Genomic DNA, 25,669 nt, shown 5'->3' on the forward strand with positions numbered 1-25,669 from the left:
CCCCTCTTCTCTTGCCATCCTCAGCCCTTTTCTTCAGTTCTCTCATCCATGTCACATCCTTCACTCCTCCGTTCCTTTCACCCTCCCCCCCTCCTACTCCCTTCAGCCCACCTGGATTAGCAGCAGTCGGCAGTAATGCATTCTGACCCCCCCCCTCCACAGTCCACACACAAAATTTAATGTGGGGCAGAATCGTGATGAGACAAAGGAGCGGATGAATAAAACAGTGGAACTGATGGCGATGGTGACGGCACCCGGGGGACCCACACTCTTGATTTATTACGCCGGGTGAGCATTCAAAAGCAGATACCGGCCCCGGCTCGCCGCTAACAGCCAGGCTCAGATCTACACTACAGCGAGGGCTCAGATAGAGAGATAGAGATGGAGGGAGGAAAGGTGAGAGACTGGGGGGGCAAGGAGCAGAAGACAATGAGTGAGAATCTCTTAGAGCTCGGGAGAAGGCAAAGTGTCCCCCCCCACCACAATCCTAATACATAACAGTGCACATGATATCTTCAATGTTTATATATGTCCCCTAAAGGTGGCCTGCCAAGTGATTTCTAATTAGCCTCACTGAGGGAGAGCAAGGAAAAACGGAGGAAATCAATTTCCCATTTGGGGCAGGTAGAGTGATCTATTGAAGGGCTAACCCCAAGGAAGACCTTATCTGAGCGGGAGACGGCCAACTTTTTACAAAACACACACACACACACGCGCCTCACTGCATACTGAATAGTGTATTTACAGCGAGGAGCGGAGAGATCATGGCAGAGGCGTTTTAAATCCCCCTGACTTCAATTAACCCACCGTGAAAATGTCTGCCACAGACTACAATTAAAGTTACGAAAAACCGAGGACTAACCTCACAGACCCTACCGGAGGAAAACGCTGATATAATTGGCCTTAATTAGTTCCGTTTGTGTTTTCGCTTCCATTGGTTTAAGAAGATTAAGATTTTCTTAAATTTTGTTTTTACAAACATCCCCTCCAGTGTACGCTTCTCTTTCCAGCGTGTTGTCTCCGTAGCCGACATCCATCATCACTTTTAGTAAAAAACATCCTGGCGAGCCAGTGGGAAAGAAACATCTACATAAGAGAAATTTAGAAGTCTAAACCTGTGCTGTTTTTCTTGTGTACAATCCTGAAGGACTGTAGCACACCGTGGCTGTACTTCAGATTCATTTAGTTTTTGTGATCATTTCACTGTTAACATTGAGAGAGAAATTCCATTTAGTCGTCTGGGGATTAAAACAGAACAAACGAGCTGCATTAATCAAGCCTTGTGATGTTGCTGCTCCACATCTAAAACATGGCTTTTTATTCAGTAGCAGCAAATTATCAAAAACAAACTCTTCTTCTTCTTCTTACAAACTTCAAACAAACAATACCAACAGGCAATATGTTGGTTCCCAACACTGACGAGGATCTTTGAACTATCCATACAGAAACACTCACGGGGCACGACTTAACTGTTGGCCAAGTATAGTTCAGACTGGCTTTGTCCATCTCAAACTTGGTTTCTTTGATATATCACAAGGCTTATAAATAATGAAGGAAAGAAAGAAAGGATAAAAGGGAAGGCAAGGAGACGGCAATCATCCAAAATCTCCAGAGAGGGAGAATATTCAGTGGAGGTGTCAAGGACCATTGGATGGACAATGATGGATGAAGAGCCAAAAGAATCTGAAGCAGATGCTGCAGCTTTCCTGCTGCCAGACTTCCACAAAGCTAACCATGAGTTCCCTCCACCGAGTATCACTACCACTATTAGACACGTAGACGCTGAGCAAAAACACTGAGGGGAACTTGACAAATATTTGAGGCAGATATACACCGATCAGCCGTAACATCAGGTCAGCATTGACCCCCTGACCGGTCCCCATACGCAACAAACTGCTCCTCACTGTGTGTTCTGACTCCTTTCTATCAGAACCAGCATTCACTCTTTCATCAGTTTGAGCTCCAGTAGCTCTTCTATTGGATCAAACAACACGGGCCAGCCTTCACTCCCCATGTGCATCAATGAGCCTCGGGTCTGACCCTGTCGCCGGTTCACCGGTTCTCCTTCCTTGGACCACTTCTGGTAGGTCCTGACCACTGCAGACTGGGAACATCCCACAAGAGCTGCAGTTCTGGAGATGCTCTGACCCGATCGTCTAGCCAGCACTATCTGGCCCTCGTCAAAGTCGCTCACATCCTTACGCTGGCCCATTTCGTCTGCTTCCAACACAAAGTTCAAAATGTTCACTTGCTGTCTAATATATCCCCCCCACTGCCAGGTGCCATGGTAACCAGATAATCCATGTTATTCACCTCACCTGTCAGTGGTCTGACATGTTATGGCTGATCGGTATAGATGCTAGCGGGTTATCCTTATCGCAGACAGCATAACAGCCAGGCTCAGCTAGCTAATGTTTGCCAGCCATCAGGTTCAGTTAGCCGCCTAAAAGGACTTAATTAATGCTCTCATCCTAAATTGTCTCTCTTATCATATTTAAGTATATCTGACAAGGACAACGTTCAGCAGAAAAATTGTAAAATGTTGTCTGAAAAACAGGAGGGTTGGGAGAAGAGAGAGGAGATGAGATCTTAGTAAAGTAGCTAGCAGGTGAGAGGGGTGTGTGTTTGTGTGTGAGGCAGGTGAAAGGGGTGTGTGTTTGTGTGTGAGGCAGGTGAAAGGGGTGTGTGTTTGTGTGTGAGGCAGGTGAGAGGGGTGTGTGTTTGTGTGTGAGGCAGGTGAGAGGGGTGTGTGTTTGTGTGTGAGGCAGGTAAGAGGGGTGTGTGTTTGTGTGTGAGGCAGGTGAGAGGGGTGTGTGTTTGTGTGTGAGGCAGGTGAGAGGGGTGTGTGTTTGTGTGTGAGGCAGGTGAGAGGGGTGTGTGTTTGTGTGTGAGGCAGGTGAAAGGGGTGTGTGTTTGTGTGTGAGGCAGGTGAGAGGGGTGTGTGTTTGTGTGTGAGGCAGGTGAGAGGGGTGTGTGTTTGTGTGTGAGGCAGGTGAGAGGGGTGTGTGTTTGTGTGTGAGGCAGGTGAAAGGGGTGTGTGTTTGTGTGTGAGGCAGGTGAGAGGGGTGTGTTTGTGTGTGAGGCAGGTGAAAGGGGTGTGTGTTTGTGTGTGAGGCAGGTGAGAGGGGTGTGTGTTTGTGTGTGAGGCAGGTGAGAGGGGTGTGTGTTTGTGTGTGAGGCAGGTGAGAGGGGTGTGTGTTTGTGTGTGAGGCAGGTGAAAGGGGTGTGTTTGTGTGTGAGGCAGGTGAAAGGGGTGTGTGTTTGTGTGTGAGGCAGGTGAAAGGGGTGTGTGTTTGTGTGTGAGGCAGGTGAAAGGGGTGTGTGTTTGTGTGTGAGGCAGGTGAAAGGGGTGTGTGTTTGTGTGTGAGGCAGGTGAGAGGGATGTGTGTTTGTGTGTGAGGCAGGTGAGAGGGGTGTGTGTTTGTGTGTGAGGCAGGTGAGAGGGGTGTGTGTTTGTGTGTGAGGCAGGTGAAAGGGGTGTGTGTTTGTGTGTGAGGCAGGTGAGAGGGGTGTGTGTTTGTGTGTGAGGCAGGTGAAAGGGGTGTGTGTTTGTGTGTGAGGCAGGTGAAAGGGGTGTGTGTTTGTGTGTGAGGCAGGTGAGAGGGGTGTGTGTTTGTGTGTGAGGCAGGTGAAAGGGGTGTGTGTTTGTGTGTGAGGCAGGTGAAAGGGGTGTGTGTTTGTGTGTGAGGCAGGTGAAAGGGGTGTGTGTTTGTGTGTGAGGCAGGTGAAAGGGGTGTGTGTTTGTGTGTGAGGCAGGTGAGAGGGGTGTGTGTTTGTGTGTGAGGCAGGTGAGAGGGGTGTGTGTTTGTGTGTGAGGCAGGTGAGAGGGATGTGTGTTTGTGTGTGAGGCAGGTGAGAGGGGTGTGTGTTTGTGTGTGAGGCAGGTGAGAGGGGTGTGTGTTTGTGTGTGAGGCAGGTGAAAGGGGTGTGTGTTTGTGTGTGAGGCAGGTGAGAGGGGTGTGTGTTTGTGTGTGAGGCAGGTGAGAGGGGTGTGTGTTTGTGTGTGAGGCAGGTGAGAGGGGTGTGTGTTTGTGTGTGAGGCAGGTGAGGGGTGTGTGTTTGTGTGTGAGGCAGGTGAGGGGTGTGTGTTTGTGTGAGGCAGGTGAAAGGGGTGTGTGTTTGTGTGTGAGGCAGGTGAGGGGTGTGTGTTTGTGTGTGAGGCAGGTGAGAGGGGTGTGTGTTTGTGTGTGAGGCAGGTGAGAGGGGTGTGTGTTTGTGTGTGAGGCAGGTGAGAGGGGTGTGTGTTTGTGTGTGAGGCAGGTGAGGGGTGTGTGTTTGTGTGTGAGGCAGGTGAGAGGGGTGTGTGTTTGTGTGTGAGGCAGGTGAGAGGGGTGTGTGTTTGTGTGTGAGGCAGGTGAGAGGGGTGTGTGTTTGTGTGTGAGGCAGGTGAGGGGTGTGTGTTTGTGTGTGAGGCAGGTGAGAGGGATGTGTGTTTGTGTGTGAGGCAGGTGAGAGGGATGTGTGTTTGTGTGTGAGGCAGGTGAGGGGTGTGTGTTTGTGTGTGAGGCAGGTGAGAGGGGTGTGTGTTTGTGTGTGAGGCAGGTGAGAGGGGTGTGTGTTTGTGTGTGAGGCAGGTGAAAGGGGTGTGTGTTTGTGTGTGAGGCAGGTGAGAGGGGTGTGTGTTTGTGTGTGAGGCAGGTGAAAGGGGTGTGTGTTTGTGTGTGAGGCAGGTGAGGGGTGTGTGTTTGTGTGTGAGGCAGGTGAGAGGGGTGTGTGTTTGTGTGTGAGGCAGGTGAGAGGGGTGTGTGTTTGTGTGTGAGGCAGGTGAGAGGGATGTGTGTTTGTGTGTGAGGCAGGTGAGAGGGGTGTGTGTTTGTGTGTGAGGCAGGTGAGAGGGGTGTGTGTTTGTGTGTGAGGCAGGTGAGAGGGGTGTGTGTTTGTGTGTGAGGCAGGTGAGAGGGGTGTGTGTTTGTGTGTGAGGCAGGTGAGGGGTGTGTGTTTGTGTGTGAGGCAGGTGAGAGGGATGTGTGTTTGTGTGTGAGGCAGGTGAGAGGGGTGTGTGTTTGTGTGTGAGGCAGGTGAGGGGTGTGTGTTTGTGTGTGAGGCGCGTCACTGTTGAGAGATTAAAATGCATGTCTCCGGCTTTGTAGAGTCCAGACGTCTTTGCTGCTGCAGCGAAAAATAGTAGTTACTGGACGTAACTTCAGTTCTATAAGTACGAAAACTGCAAAGACAGGAAGAGGGAGACGGAAGTCTGAAGAGTACTACTCTTCGTAGTACTACTCTTCAGTCCATACACTCTCACGCTCCCCCTCATAAGTTAACATACGTCATCTAGACGTGGTGAAGACGACTTGCTGAAGTTCAAACCGAGCATCAGAATGGGGAAGAAAGGGGATTCAAGTGACTTTGAACGTGGCATGGTTGTTGGTGCCAGACGGGCTGGTCTGAGTATTAAACTGCTGATCTACTGGGATTTTCACGCACAACCATCTCTAGGGTTTACAGAGAATGGTCCCAACAAGAGAACAGATCCAGTGGGCGGGGGTTGTGTGGACGGAAATGCCTTGTTGATGTCAGAGGTCAGAGGAGAATGGGCAGAGTGGTTGGAGATGATAGAAAGGCAACAGTAACTCAAATAACCACTCGTTACAACCAAGGTATGCAGAACACCATCTCTGAACACACAACTCGTCCAACCTTGAAGCAGATGAAGACCACCCGGTACTAGCAAGGTGTACCTAATAAAGTGGCCGGTGAGTGTATGTCTAGGGCTTTTATTGTGAAAGGTAAAGCGCTGCCTTTGTCAAGGTTGAAGGTTGGACTATTGAGCCTCCTTGTTGTTTCATAAATATAACACAACTCAACCGGTTGGTTGAAGCCTGTATTATAATGTATATGTCCACATATACTTATGAAATCTCACAAAATCAACCTTGTTCTGAAAAAAGGTGCCGTTTTTTCGCCCCGTAATATTCAGATTCTGTGTGAAAGTACTCATGACAAAAACACAGTACATTGACAACACATTTGTGGGTCTGGCAACTTTTCACCAACAAATGACTAAAATCACGAGTGAAATCACTAAATGTGTAAATGATAGCAAACACTGACATGTCATTAACATATTAACATAGACTGTGTATACTGTGTCCATAATGAGACACAATTGTGTTTCTGATACTAAATCATTTTTCAGAAGTCTGTGGGAAGTTTGCTTTCGTCGTGCTTTACAGTCAGCAGCCAGATTCTCTATCTCACAGCCCGATCATATTCACTCCAGTCTCAAGTTGTGTGGCTAATTGGTACGCCGAGTGACTCCAAACAGTGGCAGCAGGAGTGACATAAACAACAAGTAAACTGAAAAGAGTTTGCCAATCAGCGAAATCAACCTCATTAATGACTACAGGTTGTTTATACATCTAGAGTAACTTTCCCTGCATTTTTTTAATTAAGTGTCTTGTTAGGACTGGAATAGATACAGCCTTGTTATATGTCTCCATGTCAAACGTCCAAATGAAACGCTCCTCGGCCAAGAAAAGACCATCATGTGTCGTCTGAGGAGCCTAGCCGCAAAAACACATCTAATTACTGGAATCAGGACACGTCGCAAAACAAGCTCCCTTAAAAACTTGTTTGTTTCACCAGTGTGACAACTGTTCCCGTCTTCTGAGCCAATGTGGAGCATGACGCGAGGCCAGACGGGGGGGCCTGGCAGCCCCTACCACCTGTGTTGGGCAGAGAGCGAGCAGCTTGGCATGGGATAGCCAGAAGGAAGTTCAGTGCGTGTGCAGTTAAAACAAATACTTTCAAGAGGAGAAAAAACCCACACACATATGAACACCGACACGCATTCAATATCTTATGTGTGCATCTTTTATATGAAGTCAATATCTCATTATAAAATAATAACGAGATGATTTTAAATGTATTTTAGCCGAACAACATAAACACTGCTCCAAGAGACAAATTGTTGCCTAGATTTTGATGCACTGCTTTGCTTTCTTCCCAAAATCGGAGAAGCACTCCTGCCTGTTCAAGTTCACAATTTTCACAAAACGAACGCTTCATTTTCGGGACATAATTACCCCAACAGGACATGCTGGCTCTCTCTCTAGTATGCTGCTTTATTAAACCTCCTACGGTCGCGGCGGGGACGGACGGACGGACGGAGGTAGATGTGGACAGTGTGGTGCAGAACGCAGGAAGAGCAAGATAAAAGAACAGCAGAAGAAAAGTACTGAAGGAAGGAAGCCGAGTCAGTGATTGCAGAGAAAGGGAGAAGGGAAATGGTCAGAGAGAGAAGGGCGTAGGCAGCTCTCTTACCTGCAGTGAGGGGAGGGAAAGAGAGGGGGAGGAGGGAAGTAGTGGAGGGTGAAGGGAGAGAACGAGCAGGCTAATTTTGTTCTACCTTCAGGATACCTCCTCCTCCTGCTGCTGCTGAAAACTAGTGACACGGGCTGAATATCAAACGGAATTACCCAAAGCGGTACTGAGCAACGGTTAGTTTGATATAATCCCTCCTCACGAGTCAAACAGGCGACCCGATCACGCTTCAGAAGCCTGCGAACTGCACCGAGCCACACTTCATCAGCTGTTTAACCAATAGAGGAGTCGTGATGCCATTGTTACACTAGGGAGTCTTGATTGGTAAAGATCAACAGATCATTGGTTTCTGGCCCTGACAACTGTCATTTCAAAAGGTAGGCTACATGGTATCGAGTATGATATAACCGCCATAGGCCATATGGTCAAATTGAAATCATTTATTTAAACTATAATAACAATAACTCATTTCTCCAGTCAATTGAGAACCAACTGTTAAACACAAAACAACAGGGAAGCAGGAGGATTTTCCGGTTCTGTTGTTTCTCCGTCATCTCAGACTCCGGCAGTGGCCGTGGCGTCTCGAAAAGTGCAGCCTGCAGGCTACAGGTAAGAAACGCCGTGTCGTCTTTGAAGTGTTTTTTTCTTTGGACGCAGGCAAATAAGAGGTGGAGAAAAAAAAAATACTGAGAGAATCGCTGATCCTGCTTTTGATTTCAAAGGTCAAAATCAAAAGCTAATTTAGATTTTTTAAATGGTGACATCATTATAAAACAACTGACATTAACGGTTTAGTGAGTTTTTTAGTGTTCAACTATTTCTAAATCAGATATAACCAGGGCTGATCCTCGACCAGGGAAATTCTTAGTCGGCTAACAGTCATACGATTTTGGCGACTATTCGATTTGTTGATTTAATCAACAGATCTGCAAAACTGAGTTTCTCCACAAAGAATCACACAAAAGCACCACTTTAGATCTGGTGTTTACCAGAAATGTGCTCATAACTTTTTTGGAAATAACTTATTACTTATTTCAAATAAGTCATTCAGTATGAAAAAAGCATTAAAAAAAGACTAATCGACTTAAGACATCTTAGCCATCTAAGACCAAAACGACTGACTAGTCGACTAAGAGGGGTAGCCCGAGATCTAATGAAAAGAAATCACACAAACTTATAGAACAGTTACCATTCACTGAGATTAGAAGCAGTTTAAAGCTTCTAGTCTCATGATTTATCCTCTAGTTGTCTTAATAATTTACCTTTTGATGTTTTTGTACAACTTTCCTTAAATAGCCTCCACCTCCAATGAAAACTGCTGACTTCACCTGCGTCATTTCTGTGCTATTCTGAACTGGGCAGTGGTTTTCGTGCAGCGAGCGGTTCGTTTACAGGAGCTTATAAGAGTCGAGCAGCTGCACGCAGTTTGTTTTTTATGATAGCGGTTTGTGAGAGTATAAAACATTTAACAGAGATCTTTGTAAACCTGTACGAGAATAGACAGGTGCATGGTAGAGCATGCAAGAATGAAACCAGGAAAAATAAACGCCCACACGTTGTCAAAACTTGAAGTGCAGTGACATTTTCAATAAACGTACACCGTGTGTTGACAGACTGCAGAGGTTGGCGAGAGCCATAGGGAGTCAACCGTACGGACCGGCACACTGAACCACGGAGCTGAGAGCTGCAGAGATAGCTGCTGATTCTCAGAGGCCCTAAAGATGTAATGTTAATATCAACCTACTGTTTAGTCTAGCTATAAGCATCATAAAAAAGGTTGAAATGTTATTTTACTACAATTTCTTCTCTTATGTAACAAATCCATTTCACAGCTGATAAACACAACACCTCTCCCCGACGATGTGTTTCTGTGTATCAGGAGACGGGAGGGTCACAATTACTACCTTGCAAGGTCTGATGTAAATTCTCCCGTACGCCGCTGTCCCTAATCATCTCTGAGCCAGGATACCTCTCTGCTTTGTATTATCGCTCATATCACAACAAAAGAGTTGGGCCAAAGCACATTATTAAGATGCTGCTTGCGTGCCTCCAGTGCACAAAATGCCTAGAGAATAACTGCCTGCGCGTCTCCACATCTCTCTCCATACATTTTGTAAATGATACAAGGACAAAGTATGCAAGGACATGGGAGGAAATAGGAGGGTTGGGGTTCAGCCAAGGTTTTATCTGAGGCGGATTCTGCTGTGCGCGCTCGATTACTCTCTTTCTCCATCTTTCTCTCACTCATGTTGCTCACATTTGCTGCCACCGACTGTCCTGCAAGTACAGCTCCACACTGGCACCTGTTGATGAAACGGCAGCATAGCAGACACACACACACACACACACACAGCCGTGCTTTCTCTCAAATACACATGCACAAAAACACACACAGTCAAGTAACTGCCAGTCCTGTCCATCTTTCCTTTAGAGATAGATTGGAGGAGTAATTCTGATCCGAGGGGCCTCTAGCAGGCAATGAGTCAGTGGAAGATGATTCAGGTATATACACACACACACACACGGCACAGAGACAGATATATCCACACACACGCAGATCTTGTAAGGTAAACGTGTGCAGCGTGCCTGATTGGAGGTAAAGAAAGCGCGCGCTGCTCTGCGGAGTCTTTCTACACCAAATCTCAAGCTTTATCTGGCGGTGCAGCGATTAACTGATATGTATCAGAAAGTCAATACAATAGTCAGAGATAGCGCTGCATTGATACAAACACACACATTCAGACCACATTGTGTGAGACATTCATCAAAAACTGATACGACTGTCAAAAACATTTTGGCCAAATAGCCTCCTGTGAGTGTACGAGAGTGTGTGGTGTAACTGAGTGTGTGTGTGTATGTATGTATGTGTGTGTGTGTGTGTGTGTGTGTGTGTGTGTGTGTGTGTGTGTGTGTGTGTGTTTGTGTGTGTGTGTGTTTCGCTCCCCTCTCCTGCAAAGTTTCCCAATCATACACCGACTTCTTCAGGGCGTTCACTTCCAGAGAGAAAGGTAGCACGGTACAGAATAATGAAGTGCTGATTGAAACGTTACTGATAGATGCTGCAGACCAGCACTAGTGACAACAACACAAAGTGTGAGCAACTACTTCCAAAGCACACTGGACCCTGTTGTAACGCCTCCTAGTTTAAAGGGACTGTTTGTAACTTCTTCCACGTATAAATCATTGCTGGTCGGTGTCTCATGGTCTCGCGTGTGTCTCCGCTGTTCAGACTAAGACTCCAACACAAACTCCAGTGAAGCACCAAACCCTCTTGGTTGTATCTAGTGAAGCTGTTAAACAGTGTTGGCCGCGGTCGGAGGACGCGGAGGAGACCGTAGCTTTGGTCTCCAGGACCGGAGTCTCTGCTGTACTCTGCTCCTCTGCTCCTCTGCCTGCCTTCACTCACACACCGCGCTCCTTCTCTCTCTCTCTCTCCACCTCTCACGTGCATGCTGCTCACTCCACACTGCAGAAGAGTTAGTTTAGCTCTGAGAATATCTAGTGAATGTTCAGTGGACGTTTGTGCAGAAATAACTGCTGCAGCTCCTCCAGACCAACAGAGGTTTCCTGTGTCTTGTGAAGTGACGGGGCTCCGCAGAGAGAAACGTTATCGTCTCCGAACAAAACTCCGGTGTGGCAGGTTGGAGCAAATATGATTAAAAACAGTTATGTTTATAAAATGGTCACTATATCCTGACAGTAGTAGGATGAGAAAAATCATGTTCCTCTGTGTCCTCCGGTGCTCCTAACAGCATCTGCAAGATGTCACAGACCGGAGGAAAACAACCAATCAGAGCCGAGCTGGAGTCTACCGTCTCCGAGAGCCGGCTGTCAATCACTCACCAACTCTGATCAAACGGTCAAACTAGGCAGCGCTGATCAAATATGAATCAGTATTCTGTTACTGTAATGCCTATTTCTCCCCTCAGATGTTCTCAGAATCATCTTGTAGTGCACGGTTTAGCTGTAACATGAGAAAGTTTGTGACCCGGCAGCCATGTTGAGATCAGTTGAGGAAATACCAAGCACCAGCCAGAGCTAACGTTCTCATTTTACATCTAAACCGTGAACTACAAGATGATTCTGAGAACATCTGAGGAGAGAAATAGGCATTACAGTAACAGAATATTGATTCATATTTGATCAGCGCTGCCTAGTTTGACCGTTTGATCGTAGTTCGCGAGTGATTGACTTAAGTATCGTGATATCGTATCGTGGGGCCTCTGGTGCTTCCCAGTTATACTGTCTAGTGTTGTTGACTCGATTTAGGCAGATGACCCTGACCTTGGTATTGCCAGTCTGCAGCATTTTACTGAAAACTGCATCTTCTTTATGGACTTTCCAAAACAATCCCCAGAGTGTCTCTGCCCATCATTTGTCATTATTGATGTGGCATCTACATTATTTTGGAAGCATGCGGTTTTTAGCTAATAAAAGTTGAATCAATGAACCAATTTATCTAAATATGCATCCCAAACGTCTGAATATAGGAGAGTTACACACTCGTAGCCTCCGATCATTTATCACAGTCTGGCTCTGGATCTTTAGTAGAATATCGATGCTCCGAGAGGAAGTTCACAGACATGATTCACACTTCAAGAAAACACTGTTGTTCCGTCTTCTGCCCCGACATCAGCACAGCAGAAACACTGACAATTAGTTACCACAGGGCAGACCAGAGAGACGGAGGGGGAGAGAGAGAGATAGAGAGAGAGAGTTATTTAGTAGATAAAATGGTGAGTGTAGCATAAACTCCTTTCAGCAAACACACTTTGTAAGCAGAGACAGGAGCGTTCTGTACAGAGTTGTCTACTTTGTGGCGTATGGTTCTTGTACTGCACTGTCATTTCATCGACTAACAGCACACGCAACACACACAACATGAAAGACTCCCAACAAGTCTCCTTTTTGAACTCGGTTCCATCGTGACAAATAACCTGAAGTGTGTCGCCCGGTTGAGAGGAATTCTGTTGTAGTTCTGTACATTTTCCCGGCGTTCCTGGCGAGGCGAAGCCCTTGTTAGCTTAAAGGGAGTGACAGATGGAAAATCCAGCGCATCAAAAGTCAACAATACAACGAGCAATGACACTCACCAGCGCATACACACACACAGAGCGAGTGCTTCCTGACACTAACGACCTTTAGCCACCATTGAAAGCTTGTGTATCTTGCAGAATTTTTGACAGTTGCTCGTTAGCAGTGCAGGCCTGTTAGAGCAGGGTTTTTTTTCCACATTTGCTCACCTTCCCCATCCTTCAGTCTGGCTTGTAGCGGATTTTTTTGCGCTAACAAGGAGCGAGTAACAACAAGGCTTGACAAGGGAAGGGCCGAGGTCAGAGGACACGGCATCCTTTGATATGAAAGCTGACGGGAGGCGGGAGGGGAAAGGAAAAAGTCTACGTGTGCGGATAAAGACTAAATCAAATCCTGTTCACGTTCGTACCACCCACCTGTAACCCAAACAACGGAGCCATTGCATCCCTGAAACCACCGCCCTCACACATCAACCCTGGCACTGACAACGTAGGACACCTAGTTAGCTTAGTTAAAAGTCGGCATTGTCCTTAACGCCGTGGCTGGGGACGTCTGACGCACACACAGATATTCAGGGAGTTGTTGATGTGGTTGTACCCTGGCTCCTGGTCTTGATAGTCTGTTATTTCTTTAAGGTTTGTGGCAATTTAACGATAGAATGGTGATTTGTCTCCTAAAAACACATCGTGCACATACAAGTTATTATATTGCTTCCAATCAGACTTTGACCAGTTGCTTCTGTTTGTACGGTTATTGCTTTTTTTAATGAATTAGTTTGCACAATGTCGGGAATTTACTTTTCAGCTCACCCGTCAAGGACATAGTTGGTATTATTCCATTTGACTAACTACAAAGTTTCCCTCAAACAAAACACACATTTTTCACAGAAATATTCTAACTCAATATTTTCAATGTCATTCTGTACGTCAACTCAAGTACTTAGTGCTAATTAAAAACGTGTTCATCCAAATTTGCAATTTGTCATGGCATTCAGTAGAATTTTAATTACTAAAAAAGCAATCTTTGGTGCTTTCATAATTTGAGAACAAAGCTAAGACCAACGCCTTAATGTTACTGAAGCATTTAGATATTATCATCTCCTCAATTTAGCAGCCGTCGTAATGCTAAACCCAACCGCTTAATCCACTTAAAGACAAGTTTTACCGGCATTTGGTGCTGAACAGGTACTCATTTCAGACTCTGTTGTGATGTTATATTGTGTGAGTGTGGGTGTGTGCATTTGTCCAGCTGCAGGAGAGGATCGATAGAATAAACAGAAAGGGAACACTGCTCTCGTTTACCTTCATCAAAGTCTGCATCATCCTCGGTGTGCTGGGGGAAGGGGAAGCAGTTGGTGATCTCCAGCCGGTCTTCAACTACCAGGCCCAGCAGGACGCCCTGAACCACCTCGCTGCCCTGGCCCTCTTCCTGGTAGTGCTTGATAATCTTCAGCACCACCTGTGAAAAACAGCGAGAACACTATCACTGTAGTATCGAACAGAATAGAGAGACAGAGAGAGGGAGGGAGGAGAGGAGGCTTCACCCTCCTTTCAATAACAGTTTCTGAAAAATGATTTCATTTCCTGAACCGGGGCTAATTTATTTATCGTGCTCATTGTTTGTGCGTTCTCTGGCTGTTACGGCATCGCTTGTTATTGTATTTTATCATCCTTTGATTTATGTTATCCGATTCAATTGCGTCTCTGCTCGTCATGTTGATTTGTGCTCATTAGTTTGTGTTGGGGTTAGTTTGGTTGGGATGTTTTTTTACAAGCCGCTTGGGTTTTTTTTTCTTCCTCTAGCTGCAGATTTGCGGTGTTTCATCACAGCACATATACAGTACATGAAACTATTTTCTATTTATAATTAACGGCAATGAGAAAAACGTAGGCCAAAATAATGTGGCTTTTATCCCAGTGTGCATTAAAACTATATTCTAATGTATAGAAAAGTATTAAGATAACAATGTTGATGCACATACGCAGCAATATGTGACTGTATTCAATAAGGAAACTTTTTATCACAAATATTTTAATAATGAATTTACTTTCTTCAACACATTACACAACTCAACAACAGTGACTTAAGGCCATATTATCACAACATATTGGAAAATCTAAATAATGAAAATATGAATAGTTAATTGGGAGTTCAAGTGATTATAGACTAATTATTGAATTGAGCATCATTTCAGCACCACAGCCCACCGTGTCCTTCCATTTATGACCACAGGGTACCCATCTCCGATTAGCTCCTTCCTGCAGGATAACGCACCATGACACAAAGCTCAAATCATCTCAAACTGGTATCATGAACATGACAACGATGACCTCCAGTCACCAGATCTCTATCCAATCCAACGGTGGGATGTGGTGGAACGGGAGATTCACATCATGAATGTGCAAAAGGGGGTCCAACCCAATACTTGCAAGGTGTACTTAATAAAGTGGCCGGTGAGTGTGTGTATGTCCTTCATGTTTGTTCTAACTTGCGTTAAAAACTGTAAAAACCAAATCAAAGAAATGGAAGTTATATTTGTCAGTGCTAATATTAGCATGCTAGGCTAACCAGCTACCAAGGATGATTAAAGAGGACGGGATCCAGCGTTGGAGGCGGGGCCTCGTTCACTCCGAGAAAGTTGCTCAGCGGCGCATGAAGTCAAAAAAGGTTGACTTCCAAGAATAAAATTATTCGGATCTTCTGCATTGCTTCGGCATCACTGGGCCCGTAGAGCAAGAATACTAGCATCTCCTATCACCCCACCGATGATGCGCTCCATCAGCAGCGCACCAGGATTCACAGTGTGTCTCTTAGCAACCTCAGATGTCAGTCAACCGCTGCCAAGGGAACCGGCGTGAAGCTTCAAGACCGTTTCCAAAAATGTTTTTATCTTCTTTTCAAATATGTTAAATTACGCACAATATCTGCAGCGTTATTATAATCTACATGTCCTTAAACAAAAAGAGAGGAGGCCACAGTGAAGGCGGCACACAGAGAATAAAACAACCTGAATCTACTGAGATTTTAAGAAAAATGCTCCCCTCGTACAGTAGGAGGGTATATTTGGACCTGTAGTCTGATATCCTACATTGCAGTGGCTCATCTGGACAGGGTGTCCATGCATCATCGTATGCGTTTAATATTTAATGCCAGATAAAAATGGGCCAATAGGACAAGGCTCCACATGATTGAGGAGCTGGTTTAAGCTCTAATGCTGCATCACCGACACCAAGGACAGCAGGGAAGGGCTATGGCTTACTTCTACACACACACACACACACACACACACACACACACGTACCAATCATGAGAAACATCGACCAGCAAAAACAGAAAACAGCCGAGGCAAATAATAGAGAATGAGGCAAAGCGTCTAAACGAACAGGAAGAGGACAAGAAGCTGAAAGCACAGTGTGGAGGGGGAACGCATAAATCACACCGATAACAGTGTGGGCAGGTCACAGCCAGAGGCATTAATAATACACACACACACACACACACACACACACACACACATGCACGCAGAAGCAGGGTGGCAGTCCTGGGGCCATGCTCACAACAAAACACACATCATCACCATGAGGGAGCCCTTACTCGTCTCACTAGCTCACGCACACACACACACACACACACACGCACACGCACACGCACACGCACACGCATCTGTCTTGGGAGATGATTTATTTCAATGGAGTGCTGAACCTGTCATGCAACAAGTAAAAGAGCTCGGGGTGGGAGAAGAGAGGTGATACGGGGTGGAGTGGGTAGAAAAACAAATCTCATTCCCTGCCTGCCTGCCGCGGCTTTTCTGACTGAGAGGGGAGGAAGGTCTGAACAATAGGTCAGGGAAGGGGGGGGGGGGGAATGGATGGAGAGAGAGGGAGAAAATGTGAGAGTGAGAAGTCGGGGAAAGCGGTGGAGCAGGGAGAGAGAGGGGGAAGGAGGAAATACAACTGAGAAAATGTGACAGAGAGAAACCAGATGGATAAGGCCGATGATGACAGAAGAGAGCAGGAAGGGACCAGGTGAGTGTGAGGAGAGCAGCCAGGTGAACACGGCCAGGGAGGGATGAGAGAGGAGAGGGTTATGGTGGATGTCTGCACGGCAAAGAATTTAGCCCCCTGCCCCCCCCACCCCTTTGAGCTTTGGCTCCTTCTTCTGCCAGCAAATAGCTTTTCTAGTCTCCCTCCATCAGAGAGAGCAGATAGCACAGATACACAATGCTTCCAGCTATCTAACTCTTGGCAATCTGTTCATCACACACTTAAATAGTGTCCGTCCGGAAAAGGAGGGGGGGTGAGAGATGGACAATTGGCCAAAAACAACTCCAGGAAGGTCAAATAAATAAAGCTAAATTCGAGCAGAGCTTTAAGAAAAACCCTGAATCTACAGAAAGGCCTTAAAGAGGCGAGTGAGGAGGCGTCTGCACTAAAAGAAAGGGGAGGAAGGAAGGAAGGAAGGAGCGGGGGATCAGAGGATTTGTTGTGTTGGCTTCCTGGTGCTGAGTAAATGCCATCAGTTATTGTAAGCAAAGCCTAGAAAGCTCCAAGTTTGTACAAACCTGCACACACACACGTACATGCACACAAGCTAACTCTCTGCAGCAATGTCTTTTCCTGCTACTCTCTCTCACACACACACACCATACCATTGTATTGATCTAGCTCACCAGCAGCTAGCCAGTGAGCTCACCTCATGTGGAGAGGCCCAGGATTGATATGTGGACAGCGTGTTATAAATCAACAAGCTTAAAATTGAATTGTGCAAAATCAATTGTGGTCCAAATCCCCCGTTGGCTGCCTTTAATTCTGATCGTAAATCTTCTCTCTCGCTCATATTCCCGCCACAACGGGGCTCAAGTTATGAGAAAGTACAGCAAGAGAGACGATCATGTAATGAGTTTTCTTTTAGCGGCAGTGATGTGTAGACGGACTCTATACACTCAACGTTGGCTGTAATAGACTTGACGGAGATACCGCTTTGATGCGGCGTGAGTTGGATTGAGCCGTGGACGAAGACCACCGCAGATTTCCTCTTCATCTGACAGATGTTGCTCGAGATCTTTTTGAAAAATAACATTAATGCATCAATTTTTTAACATTAAACATTCAGTGTGCACAAGAAGCAGGGGCTGATTTAACTAAGAGATCACTAAAGAAATTCAAAATATATGATGTACATGGGACCTAACAAAGGAGAGCATCTTTAATGCATCACTTTTCAAACAGAATAAAGGCTGCTAACTCTTGGGTTGGGGTTTGATAGCATTTTATCAAATCGGATCTCAGTATTGAATCTGCTCCTCAGATCTGCATCCATTCAAATCGCTTAGTGAATCCATTTAGGTTTTGAAGAAACGAAAGTCATAACTGACTACGACTCAAAAGATTCAGCTTCAAGCTGAGAGGACAGAAACCGTTTTGAGTGGCCTGACTTGAAAATGAGATAAGATCGAACTCAATGTGTCACAAAAGACATTTCTGTGCCAAAGATGCTGGGTATAAAATAAATGTTCATAGTAGCAGAATGTATGAAATGTTGATTAAGTATGTATCCGGCACATTGAAATAACAGTAGGCACCCCTTATTTTAACAGGCAAGTTTCTCCAAATGCTGGAAGTCCTGATTCAGAACTATAAAGGTGATATACTTCAATTATTGAATGGAAGTCTAACTTGGAGAATACGACTCCTGATCTGATGTGATCAACTGGATTATTTTACTAGAGAGAAGACACGTCACTCTGTTGGAGTTGTTGGGACTACAGAAATACCCAGTCCACTCACAGATCTGTTACAACGTGGACGTTTCCTCAAAAATGGCACACAAAGACATCAGCTTTCATTCTGGTTGCCACCCAGTTACTCACGGAGATTATACCTGCTGGCGCCACCGGCGAGAGCAACGGTCAGCGACGGCTAAAATGAGAAGCTGCTACCTGAATGTTTTGTAGCTGCTCTTTGCTAATGAGAAAGAGAGAGGAGAGACAAGAGATCCAATAATGGATTTGTTAGCGTGGGAGCTCAGTGAATCTGTGTATTTTGGCACTGGAGGTGTCAGAACTCGTACTGGTGCGCCCAAATCATTTTTCACATTCGCACACTAATTGCTCGTCACTGTAGAGTCCTGCGTGTTTGGTTTTGTTGGGCCAAGTCAGACTTGTAGTGTGAAGACGGTGACCCTGGCAACAACAACCAACGGGGGGTGTCATTGCAATGCAGGGAAATAAATAATCTAAAGTACAAACACAGTTTGAACGACGGAGATTCAGCTCAAATTAGAAACATTTCCATCTCTACTTGCTCTACTCTTTATTAGCTGCTACTCTATTTCATTTCAGCAGCAATGACTCTCACATTAAACATTATAAAACCACATCTAATTTGGATCAGTCCAGACAAGTATGCAATTACAAATTAAGCGAAAGACGACTCGTACAAAATTCATTAGCAATGTTATTCTTATATGGATGTCATTATAATCCTCAGGATTTTCATGAAATCAAACCTTGGTTTTGATAACATTTGTGGTCTGTATTTTTCAGCAATAAACTATTGTTAGTGGTGGAAGAGACCGTCATTCCCACGACCCACGCGGGATTCAAATTGCCTTCAAGTGCTCAATGCAGCATGTAATCCGGTGTTATAGTTTTAATTTTAACATACTGATAACCAAATCAACCAACTTAGAAATAACAGGTAGGCCTAAACATAAACTGTAGATTCTGTATTGCAAAGCAGTGATATAAAAAACACAGTAGTTAGTAACTGTACAGGACAGATGGGAACATGTGTCTCTACATTCGGGTAGTAAGTTATCTCTCGTGTCCGTGTGTGTTACAGCTGATCGGTGTCACATCATGTAGTGTGAACACCTTCCTGATCAGCCTAGGTTTAAAGCCTCGGGGGGGAGAAGGCACAGTTCTGGCACAGTGCTGAACATTTGTTTGTGTTTTATCACCCAGAGCTTTCAACTCACAACGCCAGAATGTCCTGTAAAATGTCCTCTCTGACTGTTCCTTTATTCATGCTACGCGAGTGAGACCCAACCTGTCTGACGTGCATCATACGTCAGAATAAATGAAGAAAGTCTTTTCAAACATGCAGGCAGTCGTGTGATCTCAGTAGATGTTTAATGGAACACGTCGCTGTGCAGCACTCCACTCCTGTGGCAACAGCAAACCATCAAAACCTCTTCAAAAGCAAGGAAACAATCCAATTCTACCACACGGCAGCGGTGATGCTGTCTTTGGGCAACCCTCCAGCGAAACCTCTGACAGACGGGTCATGACGCAACACAGTGGCAACTGCATATCAATGCATTCAGGTGAAACGCATTTCATAACTCTGCCTGAAATAGACACCTTTCCTTCAACGGTCTGAATCCAAATGAGGTCACACACACACTAAACGACTCTCGACTGTTTTTAATTTAACTGCTGTGATTAAAAATGTTTGGTTGATAAGGCTGAGAAAATGAATTAGGAAAATCTCATTAGAGGTCTAAATAATACACATTGAGGTGAAATATTTAGATTTGAAATTAGGGCCTGAGACTCTAGGGCAGCTTTAATGAGCAAGATAAAAGGAAAGCAGCAGCTGGCAAGTCTTGCTACTGCGTTCAGGCACACCAGGCAAATGCTCTGCTTTGTGTCCAGTGCAGTGTCGGGCAGGAGGAGGGAGGACATCAGTGCATGGCAGTGAAGCAAGTTTGTCCTCTGCTGTTTACACAGAGGTACTACAGAATAAAGAAATACAACAGTGTTTAGGGTGTGTGAAATTAACAACTAACAAAACAAAAGAACTAGTCATTAACACATCAAATACACTCCTCCTCCTCCTCCTCCTCCTCCTCCTCCTCCTCCTCCTCCTCCTCGCACTGGACTGAACCACACCTCCATCCACGGCAAGACAGCTGAGCAGCTTTAAATATCTCAGACTAATCATAGACAATAAAGTCAGTTTTGATCACTGACATCCACAAAAGATCCAAGCAAAGACTTCATGTTATCCATAAACTCAGGGCACCGTCTGTTGCCCCCCCATCTCCTCATCCAGCACATCCTGCTCTACTGTTGCCCTGCAGCTTCTTCACCATGTTAACAACTTCCAACTAGAACAAACTTGCCAACATCACAAGCACGGCCCCCAAAATCATCTGCCCTCCGACACCCATCAGATCTATCAGATATGAACCTCAGAGCTCTCACAATATTAAATGACACTGATCACCCTCTAAACCAACACTTCACTTTACTTCCATCTGGTCGGAGATACAGAACACTGCGATGGAGAAGAGCTTTGTTCCTTCTACAACAGCAGCCCTGAACAATCTGCCTCGCTGACACTGTTGTGAGCCGGGATGAATGAGTGCACAAGAAGATTTTGTCAACTACATGTGTGTTATCTGATCTATACTGTACCTGTATGTTGCTATGTGTTTCTATGAGTGTATCTGTATGTTTCTGCAAGAATCAATTCAAAAGTAAAACACAAGATCTGCAACAGTGCCACCAAAATCAAAAATGATTTTCAACTTAACGGTACTAAATGTAACTATTTACATGTATTAATTGCTTTGTATTGCCAATGTGTGAACAGATTGTAATGCAACTCAAAAACTGGGATCTTCCCAGACTGTCTCGGTTGCCTGTAACAGCCTGTGGACTGATTTCTACGTACAGTAAAGACTCGGGACGGTTTGGCTACGTAACTTTAGCTAATGAAGTGATTTGCAAATGGCGAGCTATCTGGTATCATGAAGACTGGACATTACAGATGGTAACGGTGATGTACGGTTGTAATGTAATGTCACTTCACTGTTTAGCAGCCAAGGATGATCACTCGCGCCTACATAGTGCGAGCACGTACACAAGCAACAGGAAGCTGACCGCAGTTCACTTAAAGGTTCCATATCAGCTCATTTTCAGGTTCATACTTGTATTTAGTGTTTCTAGGAGAACATGTTTACAAACTTTAATGTTAAAAAAAACTTTATTTTCCTCATGCTGTCTGTCTGAATATACCTGTATTCACCCTCTGTCTGTCTGAATATACCTGTATTCACCCTCTGTCTGTCTGAATATACCTGTATTCATCCTCTGTCTGTCTGAATATACCTGTATTCACCCTCTGTCTGTCTGAATATACCTGTATTCACCCTCTGTCAGTCTGAATATACCTGTATTCACTCTGTCTGTCTGAATATACCTGTATTCACTCTGTCTGTCTGAATATACCTGTATTCACCCTGTCTATCTGAATATACCTGTATTCACCCTGTCTATCTGAATATACCTGTATTCACTCTGTCTGTCTGAATATACCTGTATTCACCCTCTGTCTGTCTGAATATACCTGTATTCACCCTCTGTCTATCTGAATATACCTGTATTCACCCTCTGTCTGTCTGAATATACCTGTATTCACCCTGTCTGCCTGAATATACCTGTATTCACCCTGTCTGCCTGAATATACCTGTATTCACCCTGTCTGCCTGAATATACCTGTATTCACCCTCTGTCTGCCTGAATATACCTGTATTCACCCTCTGTCTGTCTGAATATACCTGTATTCACCCTGTCTATCTGAATATACCTGTATTCACCCTCTGTCTGTCTGAATATACCTGTATTCACCCTGTCTGCCTGAATATACCTGTATTCACCCTCTGTCTGCCTGAATATACCTGTATTCACCCTGTCTATCTGAATATACCTGTATTCACTCTGTCTGTCTGAATATACCTGTATTCACCCTCTGTCTGTCTGAATATACCTGTATTCACCCTGTCTGCCTGAATATACCTGTATTCACCCTCTGTCTGCCTGAATATACCTGTATTCACCCTCTGTCTGTCTGAATATACCTGTATTCACCCTGTCTGCCTGAATATACCTGTATTCACCCTCTGTCTGCCTGAATATACCTGTATTCACCCTCTGTCTGCCTGAATATACCTGTATTCACCCTCTGTCTGTCTGAATATACCTGTATTCACCCTGTCTGTCTGAATATACCTGTATTCACCCTCTGTCTGTCTGAATATACCTGTATTCACCCTCTGTCTGTCTGAATATACCTGTATTCACCCTCTGTCTGTCTGAATATACCTGTATTAATCCTGTCTGTCTATCTGAATATACCTGTATTCACCCTCTGTCTGTCTGAATATACCTGTATTCACCCTGTCTGTCTGAATATACCTGTATTCACCCTCTGTCTGTCTGAATATACCTGTATTCACCCTCTGTCTGTCTGAATATACCTGTATTCATCCTGTCTGTCTGTCTGAATATACCTGTATTCACCCTGTCTGCCTGAATATACCTGTATTCACCCTCTGTCTGTCTGAATATACCTGTATTCACCCTGTCTGTCTGAATATACCTGTATTCACCCTCTGTCTGTCTGAATATACCTGTATTCACCCTCTGTCTGTCTGAATATACCTGTATTCACCCTCTGCCTGTCTGAATATACCTGTATTCACCCTGTCTGTCTGAATATACCTGTATTCATCCTCTGTCTGAATATACCTGTATTCACCCTGTCTATCTGAATATACCTGTATTCACCCTGTCTGAAACGCTCCGTTTTAGTGCATTTCAACGGAATTGCGTTGCTAGGCAACTGCTTGATGTTATTAGCATGTTAGCATGTTAGCTTGTTATTAGCATGTTAGCTTGTAATTAGCCTCTTATTAGCCTGTTAGCATGTTGTTAGCCTCTTATTAGCCTTTTATTAGCATGTTAGCATGTTGTCTGTTAGCCTGTTAGCTGTTATTAGCTTCTTATTAGCCTGTTAGCATGTTGTTAGCCTCTTATTAGCCTTTTATTAGCATGTTGTCTGTTAGCCTGTTAGCTGTTATTAGCATGTTAGCTTGTTATTAGCTTCTTATTAGCCTGTTAGCTTGTAATTAGCTTCTTATTAGCCTGTTAGCATGTTGTTAGCCTCTTATTAGCCTTTTATTAGCATGTTAGCATGTTGTCTGTTAGCCTGTTAGCTGTTAGCATGTTAGCTGTTATTAGCATGTTAGCTTGTTATTAGCTTCTTATTAGCCTGTTAGCTTGTAATTAGCTTCTTATTAGCCTGTTAGCATGTTGTTAGCCTCTTATTAGCCTTTTATTAGCATGTTAGCTGTTAGCCTGTTAGCATGTTAGCTGTTAGCATGTTAGCTGTTAGCATGTTAGCATGTTAGCTGTTAGCATGTTAGCTGTTAGCCTGTTAGCTGTTAGCCTGTTAGCTGGTGTGAGGTGTAATCAGCAGTGATCTGTTGATGGTATTTATTAGTAGATGTATATAGTATATATAATATATAATAGTATTATTAGTAGATGTAATAACATAATAAACTCTACAGACTAACTACAGTTAGTTCATCCACATCCACACGATCAGCCCGCCATCACCCTCCAGCCCCGTGTGATCACTCACCAGCCCCTCGATCTGGATCTGTTTCACCGGAGAGTCCAGGGTTCCTCCGGTAGAAGCCGGTACCGGAGTAGCGGCCGGTACCGGGACCGGAGCAGCGGAGTCCTTACGGGACGTAGAGGAAGAAGTAGAAGCCATCAGAGAGTAGTAGCTGTTCCTCAGAGAGAGAGAGAGAGAGAGAGAGAGAGAGAGAGAGTCGTTGTTCCTCAGAGAGAGAGGAGGACCTACAGCACTACACGAGGAAAGAGGAGGAGAGAGATCAGCGACGGACGGTTCCGGTGACGAGGCGTCCGGTTTCCTGTCCGGAGAGAAACAAGAGACAAACTGTTCAGTTCCCTCTTTAGATGAGACCTGTTTCATTTAATGTGTTAATCCCATTGACACAACAACAACACACAGAGAGAGATATAATACATCTATAGATATACCTTCCCGGGACGATCACCTTAACGTGGTGGAGAGGTTGGTGTGTCCCTATGACCCTGAGGGCTGTGTTGTCTGGAGCCTCGTGCTCCTGGTAGGGTCTCCCATGGCAAATATGTCTCAGGTGAGGGGCCGGACTAAGAACGGTTCACAAAACCCCAATGAACAATCGAGGAAGAGGAAACGATACCCGGCCCAGAGGAAGCCCGGGGCCCACGTCTGGAGCCGGGCCCAGACGGAGGGCCCGTCAGCGAGCGCCTGGTGGCCGGGCTTGCCACGGAGCCCGGCCGGGGACACCCCGAAGAAGTGATGTGGCACCCCCCTCCTCTCCATCCTGTGGGCTCACCACCTGCGGGAAGAACCGCTAGGGTCGGGTGCGCTGTGACAAGGGTGGCAGTGAAGGCCAGGGACCTCGACGGACCGGACCCGGGCGGCAGAGGCTGGCTCTGGGGACGTGGAACGTCACCTCTCTGTGGGGGAAGGAGCCGGAGCTTGTGCGGGAGGTGGAGCGCTATCAGTTGGATCTGGTAGGGCTTACCTCTACGCACAGCCTCGGTTCTGGAACCGTACTCTTGGATAGGGGTTGGACTCTATTCTTCTCTGGAGTTGCCCATGGTGTGAGGCGCCAGGCGGGTGTGGGGATACTCACAAATCCCCGGCTGAGTGCCGCTACGTTGGAGTTTACCCCGGTGGACGAGAGGGTCGCCTCCCTACGCCTTCGGGTTATGGGGGGGAAAACTCTGACTGTTGTTTGTGCGTATGCACCGAACAGCAGTTCGGAGTATTCGGCCTTCTTGGAGACCCTGAATGGAGTCCTGTATGGGGCTCCAGTAGGGGACTCCATAGTTCTGCTGGGAGACTTCAACGAGCACGTGGGAAACGATGGAGACACCTGGAGTGGCGTTATTGGGAGGAACGGCCTCCTGGATCTAAACCCGAGTGGTCGTTTGTTGTTGGACTTCTGTGCTAGTCATGGATTGTCCATAACGAACACCATGTTCGAACATAAGGATGCTCATAAGTGTACGTGGTACCAGAGCACCCTAGGCCGAAGGTCGATGATCGATTTTGTAATCGTATCGTCTGATCTGAGGCCGCATGTTTTGGACACTCGGGTGAAGAGAGGGGCGGAGCTGTCAACTGATCACCATCTGGTGGTGAGTTGGGTCAGAGGGTGGGGGAAGACTCTGGACAGACCTGGTAAGCCCAAACGGGTAGTGCGGGCGAACTGGGAATGTCTGGAGGAGGCCCCTGTCCGAGAGATCTTCAACTCACACCTCCGGCGGAGCTTTTCTGGCATCCCTGTGGAGGTTGGGGGCATTGAACCCGAGTGGGCGATGTTCAAAGCTTCCATTGCTGAAGCTGCGGCGGTGAGCTGTGGTTTTAAAGGTCACCTATTATGCAAAATGCACTTTTCCATGTCTTTTAAACATCAATATCTGTCCCCAGTGTGTCTACAGGTCACCATAGTATCATAAAAGACCATCCTCTCTCTTCTTCTCCTCCTCCGTTTG

At 45.6% G+C, this 25,669-nt stretch overlaps 1 protein-coding gene across 1 annotated transcript in view; it reads right to left on the bottom strand.

Moving 5' to 3' along the window:
* Positions 1-23,968, bottom strand: part of LOC141778308 (eukaryotic translation initiation factor 3 subunit H) — a 66,154-nt gene extending 42,186 nt beyond the window's left edge. Inside the window, exons 1-3 of the mRNA XM_074652489.1 lie at positions 23,949-23,968; positions 23,736-23,876; positions 13,602-13,758 (exon numbers count right to left, since the gene is read on the bottom strand). Coding sequence (XP_074508590.1) covers positions 13,602-13,758; positions 23,736-23,870 — 292 coding nt within the window. The 5' untranslated portion in view covers positions 23,871-23,876; positions 23,949-23,968. The remainder of the gene's footprint in view (positions 1-13,601; positions 13,759-23,735; positions 23,877-23,948) is intronic.
* Positions 23,969-25,669: the final 1,701 nt, after the last annotated feature.

The sequence above is a fragment of the Sebastes fasciatus genome, chromosome 12, assembly GCF_043250625.1.
Source record: "Sebastes fasciatus isolate fSebFas1 chromosome 12, fSebFas1.pri, whole genome shotgun sequence".
Lineage (NCBI taxonomy): Eukaryota > Metazoa > Chordata > Actinopteri > Perciformes > Sebastidae > Sebastes > Sebastes fasciatus.